General features: G+C 47.8%; 1 protein-coding gene across 4 annotated transcripts in view; it reads left to right on the top strand.

The window, feature by feature from the left end:
• Positions 1–14,175, top strand: part of KAT6A (lysine acetyltransferase 6A) — a 60,671-nt gene that overhangs the window by 30,733 nt on the left and 15,763 nt on the right. For 3 of the 4 annotated variants that reach the window (XM_075601515.1, XM_075601512.1, XM_075601511.1), the window contains 4 exons: positions 10,720–10,826; positions 11,703–11,795; positions 13,432–13,547; positions 14,148–14,175. The exon at positions 14,148–14,175 is cut by the window's right edge and continues 114 nt beyond it. In XM_075601515.1, the coding sequence (XP_075457630.1) occupies positions 10,720–10,826; positions 11,703–11,795; positions 13,432–13,547; positions 14,148–14,175 (344 nt within the window). The remainder of the gene's footprint in view (positions 1–10,719; positions 10,827–11,702; positions 11,796–13,431; positions 13,548–14,147) is intronic. The other variant, XM_075601513.1, reaches the window with a different exon arrangement.

Here is a 14,175-nt window from a genome sequence, read left to right as displayed (position 1 = left end):
TGTGCGGTTCTGCATAAACGGCCACTAAAGTGATTTGCGTGAGCTGGGGCTGCGACCTTGCAGTTCTGTGCTTCATCATTGCCCTCGTACTAACCCCTCAGAGAAGCCCTGCACAATCCTCTGCATAGGGCAGGGGTGGCCAACTCCTGTCCTTAAGGGCCACCAACAGGTCAGGTTTTAAGGATACTGCTGCTTCAGCACAGTCTTTGACTGAGCCACTGATTGAGCAACCTGTGCTGAAGTAGGGATACCTGGCATAGAATAAACTGCTGCGCTGAGCACTTTCAGTATGACCACCGCTATTAGTAGGGCGGCATTACCATGCAGCACCGCTAGAGGGCACCAGTACATACATTTTTTTTATATATACTGTACAGTACATTGTAGGTACTGCATGTGTATACTGTATATCTGTAAACACACACACGCACGTCACAGCCATGATTTCACTTTGATCCTTAAATAGGCCATCCCTTTTAAAAGTGTAGTCCTCCCCGTACGTTCAATTATTTATTTTTTCAGCTGTTTATTTTGCAGATTTTATGGGATACAGAAATGAAGGAAAATAATAAGGGGAATGAAACCGTTACACAATATCCATAACATAATACCAACCTCGACAGATTGTTGGCGACCAAATATTCCTGGAGGGGAGGAGGGAGCGAGTAAAAGGGGTCCCTGCGTCTCAGGCTAGGTGTAACGAGGGAGGACTAGAACATCGGCCCACTTTGCGTGCGTGTGTGTGAAGACCTTTACAGCCCGATAAGGATCATATCCGGCCCTGCCCTCCGGTCTCAGCCAGAGGTCCCAGATCCTGCAAAACCTATGGGCCTTTTCTCTCTGATACGCTGTTATTCTTGCCATTGTTAATATATACCAATCCCTACGTTTTATAATCTTAATTCCTGACACTGTTTGTTCCAACACTCATAGTTATGTAGCTATGTAGGGCTTGCACGGTCATGCCAAAATGTTTGTTGCAAAAATCTGAAGATTTCCGCGGAGGGAAAAGCTTTTTTTTTTCCCTCCCCCTTTAGATTAGCAAAGCTTTTCATTTGCAATCCGGAAAGCATCATCCAAATTTTTAGTAATGTTAGCCTTTTTCCATACTGCAAAAGTGGAATCCACATAAAATTTAGGGTTGTGGGGTAGAGCAGGTGTGTGCAAACTGGGGGGGCACAAGATTTTTATGGGGGGAGCGGCACAGCACTCTTCCCCCAAGGCATTTAAATTAATGCCGGGAGAACACGTGTGGCACCTGCAACTTCACTTACCTTGTCTTGGGCAACGCGGCGTCAAATTACACTGTGGGGTCATGTGACGTCATGTGACCCCGCAGCATCATTTGAAGCCCAGAGCCTGAGACTAGGTAAGGGAGGGGGGCGTGAGCAGGGAGGGAAGTAGGCAGGGGGGCGCAGCAGGGGAAGATTGCGCGCCCCTGGGGTAGAGGTATCATGCGAGAATCTTTGGGAAAGAGTTGCTATTTCAATCTGAGGCAGTCCCATAAGGAGATGGGTGTGTTTATTTGTTTGGTTAGAAAGTGATCTCATCTATACAGCCATAAGAGTGCTTATGCCAGCGGGGGGCACTGATGTCATTCTCTATGTCCACCCACTCTCGCCAGTTATTCTTTCAATTCCACAGGAGCAGCTGACCCAATTTGGAAGCGTGTAAGTACTTCAGCATATTTGGAGCGGCTAAGCCCCCCATCCTTGTAGGCCTGAATTTTTACCCCCCACCATGACCCTGAATATGCACAACTGCATATCTTAAAATCTCGGCTTACCACCGGGATCGGGAGCGTACAGAATAAGGCTTAATACACACGGCTATCCTGCTGACACATTTACATCTCTGCACGGTCCTTAAAATGAGTAATATTTCCCGTTGATCCGTCGCAAATATCCCCTTAAGGCTGCCACCACCAAGGATAAGTCTTAACGCTAGGGGGTCCTTGGTCCCTGTTTACAAAGAAAAATATGTATTTAGCACACACAAAATCTATTGTAGCAAAATGTGTCCAAAAATGCAATTACTCTTCAAACCATGCAAAGTTCAATTATTGCCCAAAGCAATACTAGATTAGGTGTAATATACAAAAATAGTACAGTGCTTGTCTTAAAGAAAAAAGAATGTTACAAGAAACATACAGTACAATATATACAGACCGTTTCATCAAAATAATGAGCTAAATCCCGACGTCATCCTAGAATACACATGGATGTTAAGGCGGCCTCCCCTGCCTGCCCCATCCCTCCCCCTCTTATTCCCCCCCCCAACCTTCCCCATCCCTCCCCCTCTTATCCCCCCCCCCCCCCCCCCAACCTGCCCCTTCCCCATCCCTATCCCCCTTATTCCCCCTAACCCCCCTTGTCTTATCCCTAATGTGTCTCTCACCCTTTATTTGTTACCATTTATTGTTCTTGTTATGTTATCATTACGATACGCTTGGAAAATGACCTCACATACGGACTAATGTAATATTGTCTGGAAGCAATGTTTGTCGACATCTGGATATGAGACCAATAAAAAGTTATGTTATAAAAAAAAATAATAATGAGCTAAACATATAGAAGTTCCTAACATACATTACCACAGACATTAGGTTCTTCAAGGGCTCATAGCATTGACACTCCCTTGGTTGAAATATAGTTTCATATTTCAAATACATTTTTTTTTCTTTCCTAAAACTCCCTGCATGGATAAGCCCACCTTCTGGGTGTGTACTTATCGGACATTTGCACCCTCACAATCATGGGATGTTTAGCATCATTTAATTAATCAGATTACAAAATGTTGCAAACATTTATTTATTCTTGTGAATCATGTCAGATCCACACTATTTCAAATGTAGCAGACTTACATGGACTGTCTTCCTGGCCACACAGTCTTGCGTTTTCAGAACACAAGGAATTCCTCTTAAGTTTTATATTAAAAAGTCTTTTTGATTCTTTCTACTGTCAGAAAGAGTTGACTCCAGGTTTCTATCGCCCCACTTTGCAAAACAGGCTTTGACCCCAGATAACCTCACTTCTAGGCAAACACAGAAAAAGGATCGGGACACTGATCCCAATAAAAACCAATACATGTAGTTTTAAGCTGTAACTTGCAACTCAAGAAAACCATTTGTGTGCCAGATTATGCAAATGCTGAATATTTTCTGTTATCAGGACAGTAGACGTTGGAGAAGCCATCTGTGCTAGGAAATGTCAAATTCCTCAGCCCTTGATGGCAGCAGCAATCTCATCGCTAGAAATTGGTTCATTAAGTTTGGCAGTAGAAAACAAATTTAGTTTATAACACTGTCATGAATTTAAAAACGGACTCAGTCTGGAGGTGGAACTTTTTCTTGGGATCAACCTTTTTCCCGTCATATAGATTCTGATAAAACAGTTGGAATTATTTCATGATATGTGTAGGATCATGCAACGGGAAACCATCAGCTAACCAAATGGTGTGAATGGATAAAGTTTTCGTTTTCCAGCTAACATGTGTGCTTTATTGCTACGTTCATAGAACTTTTGGAAGGTCCACTGTTCTGTTTTATAGGATAGTCATAAATGAAGCCAACCTTGGACTTTGATTATTTCTTATAGAAGCAAAGCAAGATGATTGCCCTTCTGTTTCTCCTCCAGCTGAGCTGACGCGGATGAGAGGTCTCTAATACGCTTTGTCACGTACGGCACACCTGTGAGCACGTGACCTGCATACTTGACAAGGGTTAATACACAGCTCGCAAGCTGTCCCACTCTTCACCTCCGCAAAGGTCCCTCAAATGAGTAATATCTCCCCCTAAATCCGTCCCCATATACCACTTGTCATGAACAGCACACAAGTGGGCACGTGACTTGGATATGCAAACAGGGTTAATACACATGGCTACTCTAGCCAACTCACCTTTTGCCTGCGCAAGGTACCTCCAGTGAGTTAATACTAACCCCTTACTCAATTGCAATCATATCTATACACTTCCATCACCCGAGATAGGTCTGCAAATAAAAGATGTAAAATGAATATATTTGCCAGGGTCCCAGGTCCCTGTTTGATAGAAAAACTATGCACTTAACACACACATCTGTTGTAGCAAAATGTGTCTGCAAGTGCAATCAGTTCATTCAGAGCCCAAAGCATCCCTTATTAAATGTTTTAATATATATATATATATATATATATATATATATATATATATATATAAATACAGTGCTTTGATTACAGAAAAAGGATTACAAGAACATACAATTACAGTAAATGCAGAACAGTTTCTCAAAACAACAGGATAAAACATCAAATAGAAATCCTTCCCTACACAGTACATTACCCAAATGTCATAGGTTTTCTCCTAGTGAGGTCACTGGCACAGGAAGATGAGATCTCACGTGTTTGATCCAAACACACCTCTGTTGAAATATAATTTTCATAATAATTGCTAGGACTTAAGTACGATTTATTTCCCCCCCATTGAAAAAAACCTAAGCCAACCCCTGTCATAAATCAGCTGCGAGATTGACCGTTTTATTACGGCGTAAAAAAACTCCTACAAAATTTACGTTTAAACTAATCCCTCAATATATAAACGTACTTGTAACTTTCCTCCTGCAATACTTACACACGTGAATGACATCAATAGATTTAAACGATTATGGCGGACGCAACGAGACTAAGCATGACCGTGTTACCCCTACATTTGAGCTACAAATGGATATCGGTATCTTAGTACCTGCTATACCTTCCATATCTGGTCTCACCCCGTTCATCCCCCTGTCACGAATGCAAATATCTAAATTTTATACGTCTGCATACCTGTCAAGTCCATGATTCCATATTTCACATCTTTGGGATGCTATAGAATAGTCACACCCACCTGACAATCCATAAAACTCTACCAGGAATGCTTTGAAAACCTTTTGTTTATGTTAGAGAACCCATCTCTGGCAAAACATGTTCTTATCCCTAGATTCTAGTCCGTTTTAACACCAGGCCTGGCTAAAGGGTTAACAGGCCATAAATCATTTCTTTGTACTTTTAAAACCCAACTTCAATTAAGTTCTCTGTGAAGCTCAGCACCGAACCATGAAAAGTCCTGACCTGGTACTAACCCAACATATTGTATTGTAAAAACTCAAGCTGTAGCTCATTAATCCCTGCAGCACCTGATGGATTAAAATACATAATATCATGAGATATTATCATGACACGCTTAATCTTGCTTTTTTTTGTGTTTGAGGCCAATTTCATTATTGCGAATCTCATAACGGCCTTAGGCTAAGGCCCCGCTCCCTCAGTCAGGCCGCCCGCACTGCAGACAGGCGGCGTGCTGACAGGCAATTGAGCGCTACTTGCGGTCTGTAGGGAGCGGGAGATACAAATTTTCTGCCTCTCGCGCATCACCCCTCCCTCCTCCCAATCAGATTGGTGGCTCTATGACGTCACCCAACTGACACTCTCTTCCCCCTCGGCCTCACCCGACTGACTGACTGACACACACAAACACACACACTCTCTCCTCTCTCTCTCGCCTCCTCTTCACCCAGCTCATATCCCCGCCGGCTCCCCCCCATCACACTCACCCTCACGTGCGCGCCCTGCACCGGCTCCCGGACGGAGGGGAAGCGTGGCGCGGCCCTCCTGCCCCAGCTGCCAACTTCAGGCTCCTCCCCCCTCGCTCCCAACCGGCTCCCGGACGGAGGGAAAGCGCGGCGCGGCCCTCCTGCCCCAGCCGCCAACTTCAGGCTCCTCCCAACCGGCTCCCGGACGGAGGGGAAACGCGGCGCAGGCCCTCCTGCCCCAGCCGCCAACTTCAGGCTCCTCCTCTCTCGCTCCCAACCAGCTCCCGGACGGAGGGGAAGCGCGGCGCGGCCCTCCTGCCCCAGCCGCCAACGTCAGGCTCCTCCCAACCGGCTCCCGGACGGAGGGGAAACGCGGCGCGGCCCTCCTGCCCCAGCCGCCAACTTCAGGCTCCTCCCCCCTCGCTCCCAACCGGCTCCCGGGCGGAGGGGAAGCGCGGCGCGGCCCTCCTGCCCCAGCCGCCAACGTCAGGCTCCTCCCCCCTCGCTCCCAACCGGACCCTGCACTCTCCCTTAACTTGCTGCCTTCAAAAAACACATGGCAGGGGGAGGAGAGATAACCCACCCACTCAGTCACCCACCCAGTCATTCACCCACCCAGTCACTCAGTCATCCACACACCCACCCAGTCACTCACCCACCCACTGAGCTCTGAAGGGGAGGGGAATTGGACATGTGAGTGGGCGGGGAGGGCCGGAGCAGTGAACGGGGGGGGGGGGGAAACCCAGCTGTTAACACGGGGGGCCACATTCATGTGCAAGGGGGCCCCGATTGCTGTTAACGGGGGAGAAAGGGGAAGGGGGGGAAAGAGGGCAATGGAGAGAGAGAGATGGCAATGGGGGGAGAGAGAGAGGGGAGAGTGGAGACAGGGGGAGCAGGAAAATTCAATGCCGGGCAACGCCGGGTATATCAGCTAGTATATATATTTATTTTTTTCCCCCCTCTGGTTAGTAACTTTTTTGAATCTTTAAACTAGGGGTGGTACCTTGTCTAGTTCCGGATCTATCGCAATCAGTATTTAAGACCGTGCTAGTCACCAGCGCCTAGAGGATTTTTGGGGTGAAAAAATGTGGTGACTGAGCGCCTGCTATAGTGCGCCTGTATGAATATTATGTTAGCTACCCTTCTCTTATAACTATTAAAGGTAAGCTTACATTTACGTGTGCTGTTAAAGCCCTTAACGTTATGCAAAATGGCTTTTTAAGGGAAGACATGGGAACGAAAGGTTGTTTAGGTATAAGTGCATGCCGCCTGAGGAGCAAAGGAGGACTGTGTCATAGAAAAGTGAGATGAGCCGCAGGGGCAAGTGATATTAAAAAAAAAAATTAAGGTGCAAGACGCTGTAATGGGGGGAACAGTAACATCGGAACCAACCAAAAATATCCTGGGGGAAAAGATAGAGCCCATGCATATTGGTGCCATGACTACACAAAAAGAAACTGTGCCAAGAGAACTTGGGCGTACAAAAACACAGCACCACTGCTTCGCCCGTTTCAGGTGCAACCCATGAAGTATCAAGAATTTAAGGACAAAACCACTTATAGTATGACCTCAGCTAGGGGTGGTCCAGAGGAGGCTCCACTCGCAGAGAAACAAGAGTGAATTATGCTTGTAAACCAGATTTTCATATATTGCATAACTTCCTTAGTGTCCACCAGTGGGGGAGAGGACCTTAATAACAGTATATTACATCTAATGAAATATTGCACAACAAAAGGCTGAAGCTAACATCATATGATGCTTGCTGGGGGCTGGCCCAGATGCCTGTGTCAATTTCTGAAAGGGAACGGACATAATGAAAATATTACCAACACCAACACCAGGAAAGATCCAAAGGCCTACCATTAGGACGAACCAACCTAGTAGTGCGGGTGTTCGATAACACTTTGACCAATGAGAGGGACCAGGCACCAATGAGGAGCCGCAACGCTAGTCCGACGATTGGACCTCCATCCTGGGGTGTACTCCCACCCTCTCCAGAAATCTTCTGGCCTCAGATGGATCTTTTAATGCAGATCTGTGAGCAGTCCTTCAGCACAGTCAGGTGGAAGGGGAATCCTCATTTGTATTTCATGTTGCCTTCATGAAGGACCTTGGTTATCACCCTGAGAACTTTGCATCTCTAAGGTCGCTGGAACAAGATCCACGCAGATTTGTTTCTTGCCTCGGTCCAGTTCAATTGACAGTTGATTTCTCGCGACCGCCATGAGGCACTGGTTGATGTGGAAATAATGGCGGTGCAAGATGATATACTTGGGGTCCCTGCGTTGGGCTCCCTAGAACTAAGTGCCCTGTGTGCTCTATGAAGGAGGACCCACGGTTCCCATATGTCAGGGTTGAGCATTAGTTAGTATGGCTATGTCTGCCATTTGATTCTAGAGGACTTGTCCTTTCCCCTAGTTGAACCGGACCCGCCATACCCCTGCACACATTGACCCCTGACCACCCCTGTGCAAGTGGACCCCCTGCCCCCCCGCGTGTGGATCCCCTATCCCTTTCCCCTGCGCGGACCTCCTCCCCCTGCATGCGTAGACCCCCGACCCATCCACCTGCGTGTGTGGACCCCCGACTGCTTTCCCCCCTACGTGTTCGCGGACACCGACTCCTTCCCCCTGCAGCGCGGACCCCCTCCCGCGCACGTGGATCCCCTGACTCCTCCTCCTCTGCACGCCGGACCCGCTGACCCCCTCCCCCCTGCTCAAACCCCCGGCCCCATCTCCTGTCCCCCCGTTGCGCTGGCCCCCGATCCCTCTCTCCACCCCCCCCCCCCCCCCCAGTGCGGATTCCTGATACCTTTCTCTACCCACTGTGCGCGCGGGCCCCTGACCCCTCCCCCTGTCCGCGCGGACCCCTCCCCATTGTGCGTGCGGGCCCCTGACCCCTCCCCCCCGTGCGTGTGGGCCCCTGACCCCTCCTCCCCGTGCACGTGGGACCTTGACCCCTCCCCCCGCATGCGCGCGGGCCCATGACCCCTCCCCCCTGTGCGCGCGTACCCCTAATCCCCCACACCCCTTTATATTCCCCCCACACCCCTTTATCTTCCCCCCCACACCCCTTTCTCTTCCCCCCCCTCACCCCTTTCTCTTCCCCCCCCTCACCCCTTTCTCTTCCCCCCCCTCACCCCTTCTCTTCCCCCCCTCACCCCTTTCTCTTCCCCCTCTCACCCCTTTCTCTTCCCCCCCTCGCCCCTTTCTCTCCCCCCCCTCACCCTTATCCCCCATCTCCACCCCCCTCCGCCCTCTCGGACCCCTAACCCCCCCGGCCCTACGTATGTACCCCCGGACTCTCCTGCGGACCGCTGACCCCCGCGTGGACCTTCTGATGTTAGGGTGTGGTCAGCAATAGTTTGCACTTGCTAAACCCTCATCTCTCTAATGTGGGCAGGGTAGTATAAGGCTTAAGAAAATAGTGGATTGACAAACAATCCCCTGCCCCATAAGCATATGCAATGGGAAATTAATTTCCAAATGAAACAAACACTGCCCTTTTTTTCTGCTTTTATCACGTTTAAATGGGCCTCCTTCGGGGTCGAAGGAGGCCAATTAGGTTGGTAAAATGCTGTGTTGGATTACAAGTTGATCTTTTGGGGTTTGTGCATAAAAACCTGTGTTTACGTTACGTTCTCTTGCTTAGGCTTAGTCCCCGCTGGCGCTGAGCAGGCGGCGCTTGGCGCGGTTACTTGCATGTGTATGTATATATATATATATATATATATATATATATATGTATGAAAACTAACACAGAAAAAAAGAATCCCCTGAATAGCACTCTAACATACACAAAATGTATCAAAAAAAGTTTATTAATCACATACACATAAATGGTTAAAATGAGGAGCAGTGGTGACCTACAAAGCTGATATAAACTGAACCTTAAGGTGTGGGGGAAAATGCTACACTGCATTAACAAGGACAAAGTGTGTAAATAAAGTGTAGAGGCAAGGTATTATTACCTGACCGGCCGGTCTGAGTGTTCTGATGCAAGGATTTCTTGCCTCTACACTTTAAGGTTCAGTTTATATAAACTTTTTTTGATACATTTTGTGTATGTTAGAGTGCTATTCAGGGGATTCTTTTTTTCTGTGTTAGTTTTCATATATTTCCCTTCCCCAGCACCGCCAGTAGTGTTTATTATTCACACTTCACCCAACTGATTTTAGCACACTTCATTTTAGGTCTGTGCCGGTTATTTTTGTGTTTCAATATATATTAACATGTAAATATAACTGTATGCTCATCTGCATGTCTAAGGCAGGTCTGCAACCCCGCTTTTCACCATTATCACCCAGCACACAGCACTTCCACTGCAGCAAGGGATTCTGGGAAATGACATGCAAATGAGCACGCAGTGCCACTTTTTGCTTCAAAAACCATTTTTAACATGGTTCCCTATAGGCTTAAGCTTGCTGCATGGTCACAGCTTTGAGCACAGCCAGGGTTAAGGTGCATACCCAGAAAACCACCCACAGACAGCTGTTTCGACCTTAATGGGTCTCATCAGTGTGGGGTTGATTGACTGGGTATGCAAAGAAGCTAAGGGATGGGGTATACCATAATACTGAGTTAAGTTATGGTGAGTAAAAAAAGTGACAAAAACCCTCCATTGCAAAGCAAATATGCAAATATGTAAATATAACTGTATGCTCAGCTGCATGTCTAAGGCAGGTCTGCAACCCCGCCCTTCACCATTATCACCCAGCACACAGCACTTCCACTGCAGCAAGGGATTCTGGCAAATGACATGCAAATGAGCACACAGTGCCACTTTTTGCTTCAAAAACCATTTTTAACATGGTTCCCTATAGGCTTAAGCTTGCTGCATGGTCACAGCTTTGAGCACAGCATGTATGTATGTATGTATGTATATATGTATGTATGTTCCGGCTCACGCAATGTGCGGGCACCCACGCTCGGCGCTTTTGTAAATAACATTTTTAAACTTTCCCGCTGGCTCAGATAGCCCGCAATTGCGCCCCCCCCCCCCCCCCCCGCGCAAGTTGCAGGACACCCGGCACTCATGCTCTAAGTATGAGCGCACTCATCGCCAGCGGGGACTCAGCCTTAGGCAGCCCCACGTTCCCATCCTTTGGTTTGTGTCCCCCACCCCCCCCACTTATATCTGCCTCTTTTCTCTCTCTCCTCTCCCCCACACACAGACAATCAGGACGGTTGGGATGGCAAACTGGATGGGGAGGAGCGGTTTGGAATGCTGTCTGAAAAGGAAATGGAGCTTTTCCAAGATATCCAGGAGCAGGCTCTGCAGGTAAAGATCTATTTCCCTCCCTCCCCTTCCCTTTTCGCACTGATCGCAAACAGCCCCTAAAAAAACATCCAATAGGCCATGATGTACAGCGTCCGTCATAAGGGACCTCTGGGGTAGCACTTTTCTTAATGTAAGCTGTACGCCAATAGGGCACTAAAGAAGTGAAAGTGTCAAAAATGAGTTCTAAAATACTTAAACCATTTTGTTTAGAAAAAGGAAATAGAAATCAGCTATTCTATTAAACATGTCGCTGTCTTTAGGTAACCTGTGTCCTGGTAGGGACTGTCCCTTAATTTCGTACCAAAAGGTTTCATGGGTTGAAGTACCCTTTTCAGGGCCAAATGACGTTACTGTGTGTAGTAATGGGTTAAATATTGAGGATTTTTAAACCCTCTCTTTGGGTTTTACTGCCCTTACTTTTGTCTCACTTCTTTCCCTCACGCTGTTGCTTTAGCCAGCTGACACTCGGGGCAGGCAGCGAGCGAGAGTAGTATCGATTCCTTTTATCTCAGGGATGATTCCAGCAAGATTAACAGTCACCGTAACCGCTCCAAATACATCCCCGTACATTTTGTCTTCCCGGCAAATATTTTAATGGAGCGGCTGCTTCGCTTAGTTTCTGCAGCGTCACCGTCGCCGAAGGCATTATTTCTGGTTTCCCCCGGAGGCTTTGCACAGCTGCGGTTCCGTGCACAGGGGACTTGTAATACTTCTGTCACCTAGGCACAGCGTGGAGTGGGAGGGAGCGACTGAGAAGCCCAGGGAGGGAATAAAAGAGACAAACAAGAGCGAGAGATTAGAAGGGGAAAAAAGCGGTGGGGGGGGAGACCTTCTGTGCCCACCCCATTAATAAAACCCGGCGCCATGTGCAAGCAGCTTTACTGGAGCCCCAGATCTTCGCTAACTCTGGGAATTGAACTGGAGGAGGGTTTGGCGGGAGAGAGCAGGGGCCAGTCACACTTCACTCAGGTCAGTCTTACTCCCTCCCCTTGCATCATGTTGTTATGGCTTATTATACAGAGCATGCACGCATAAGGAGTAGCTTAGTAGTAAGGACACTGCCTTTGAACCTGCTTTCAATGCCAGTGTCTCTGCCTCTGGCCCCGTGCCTAGTAAATTCCACCTAGAACGGCGCGGCCACTGTCCGCACTGTAGAAGATCAAATTATTTCACTTTTTTTCCCACCACAATATGCTTGCAATTGAGGTGGCATTTCGGGAAATTGCAGGTAGAGCGAGAACGTAGATAAAAGGTTATTATGTTATCCCCTTTACCTGCAAATGTAGAATTTAGTATGCTATTACCCACCCCCTGCATTTACAAGGATATTATACAAGTAATGCATAACGCATATATAATACATCTACATATAATTACATAAATGTATACATTGGAGGGAAGGAGACCCCACCCCAGTGAGCTTAAAATCTAAAAAAAAAAAAAAACCAACAAAAACAAAACTGATATGTGCAGCAGGATTTGAACCCACTTTTTACATATTGAATGCAAGGCCCTTAATCCTAAACCTGAGCATGTACTATTGACAGTGACATGTTTAAGGTTTCAGTTCCTCCAATACCAAAGTGTACCAATGGCAGTGACCTGTTTGAGGGGTTAGATGAATGATCACCTTTTACCCAAATATGATTCCTAGAAGTATTTTTTTATGTTAATTTATTGGTGAGCTGAGACTTGGATTGCCTCCGGCTGCTCCCTTTAAAAGCTCTCTCACCCCCCCCCTTATCTTTATTGGCTCTAACAGTTGTACTGTTGAAGGGCACTCGGTATTTAAAACAATGCTCTCGCGAGAGAGTGCGAGCTCTCTGCCTCACTCTTGAGTGTGCTAGAGAACACCTTTCTCTCTCTTTCCCTCTGCTCGCTCTCTCGCTCGCTCTCTCTCTCTCTGCCCTCTCTCTCACTCTCTGCCCTCTCTCTCACTCTCTGCCCTCTCTCTCTCTATCTGCTCTCTCTCTCTGCCCTCTCTCTCTCTATCTGCCCTCTCTCTCTCTCTCTGCCCTCTCTCTCTCTCTCTGCCCTCTCTCTCTCTCTCTCTCTCTGCCCTCTCTCTCTCTCTGCCCTCTCTCTCTCTCTCTCTGCCCTCTCTCTCTCTCTCTCTGCCCTCTCTCTCTCTCTCTGCCCTCTCTCTCTCAGTCCTCTCTCTCTCTCTCTTTCTCTGCCCCCTCTCTCTCTCTCTCTCTCTCTTTCTCTCTGCCCTCTCTCTCTCTCTGCCCTCTATCTCTCTCTGCCCTCTATCTCTCTCTGCCCTCTATCTCTCTCTGCCCTCTATCTTTTTCTCTTTCCCTCTATCTTTCTCTCTTTCCCTCTTTTCTCTCTCTTTCCCTCTCTTCTCTCTTTCCCTCTGCCCTCTCTCACTCTTCTCCTTCTGTCCCCACCACCTCTCTCTCTCTCTCTTTGCCCTCTGCTCTCTTGCTATCGGTGGAATGAGACACCCAAAGGTGACACTTGGCAACACTGTCCTTCTACAGACACTCTTTCCCTGTTCTCTCTTCCATTTTTTCCCTTTCCTGTTTCTTTATCCATCCCTATCATCCTGCTTCTGGCTGATTGCTCTGAGTCTGTAATCTCTTTCTGTTTTCCTGTGCAGAGAGTCGGGGTGAGCGGTCCCCCAGATCCCCAGGTGCGCTGCCCGTCTGTCATAGAGTTTGGAAAATACGAGATCCAGACGTGGTACTCCTCCCCATATCCACAAGAATACACAAGGTGAGGGTAGAGACTGGAGCACAGCATGGCACCACTCCCCTACTTCCCGCCACCTCCCTCCATCGCAGGGTAACACAGGCAGAGGGAACCTATAACCTATGGAATCTGTCCCTTTCACCATAGGGTGATGCAGTCGCAGAAATGACCCGTGACCCATGCAGTGTGTCACTCTCATTACAGGGTGACAGATAGAAGTGATCTAGGGCCCATGCAGTGTGTCCCTTTCACTGAAAAGTGACACAGACAGAAGGGACCTACTTTCCATGCAGTCTGTCCCTCCCACTGCAGGGTGATGCAGTGACAGGTAGGGATCTGTGAGCCATGCTTTCTGTCCCTCAGTAGGTGACAGAAGGATATAGGGTCCCTATAGTGACACACAAGAGAGGCTCATTGATTTTGTCACTCTTATGTCCCTTGGAGTCTGTCCCTCCCAATTCACAGTGAATTGCAGTGTAACACTGGATTGGGAATTCCATCATTCATTACGTATGTAGCGTCTCTGATACTGAGCTGCTTCTTGTTTCCATACTGTTTTATAAGCTTAGAGTTTAGAAACCTCCCCATCGTCGTATGATTATAACTCGCTCTTCCCCTCTGCAGGCTTCCCAAGCTTTACCTGTGCGAGTTC

Source organism: Ascaphus truei, chromosome 5 (genome assembly GCF_040206685.1).
Source record: "Ascaphus truei isolate aAscTru1 chromosome 5, aAscTru1.hap1, whole genome shotgun sequence".
Lineage (NCBI taxonomy): Eukaryota > Metazoa > Chordata > Amphibia > Anura > Ascaphidae > Ascaphus > Ascaphus truei.
Note: the sequence above shows the minus strand (reverse complement) of the source record. Positions and strands in the feature narration are given on the sequence as shown.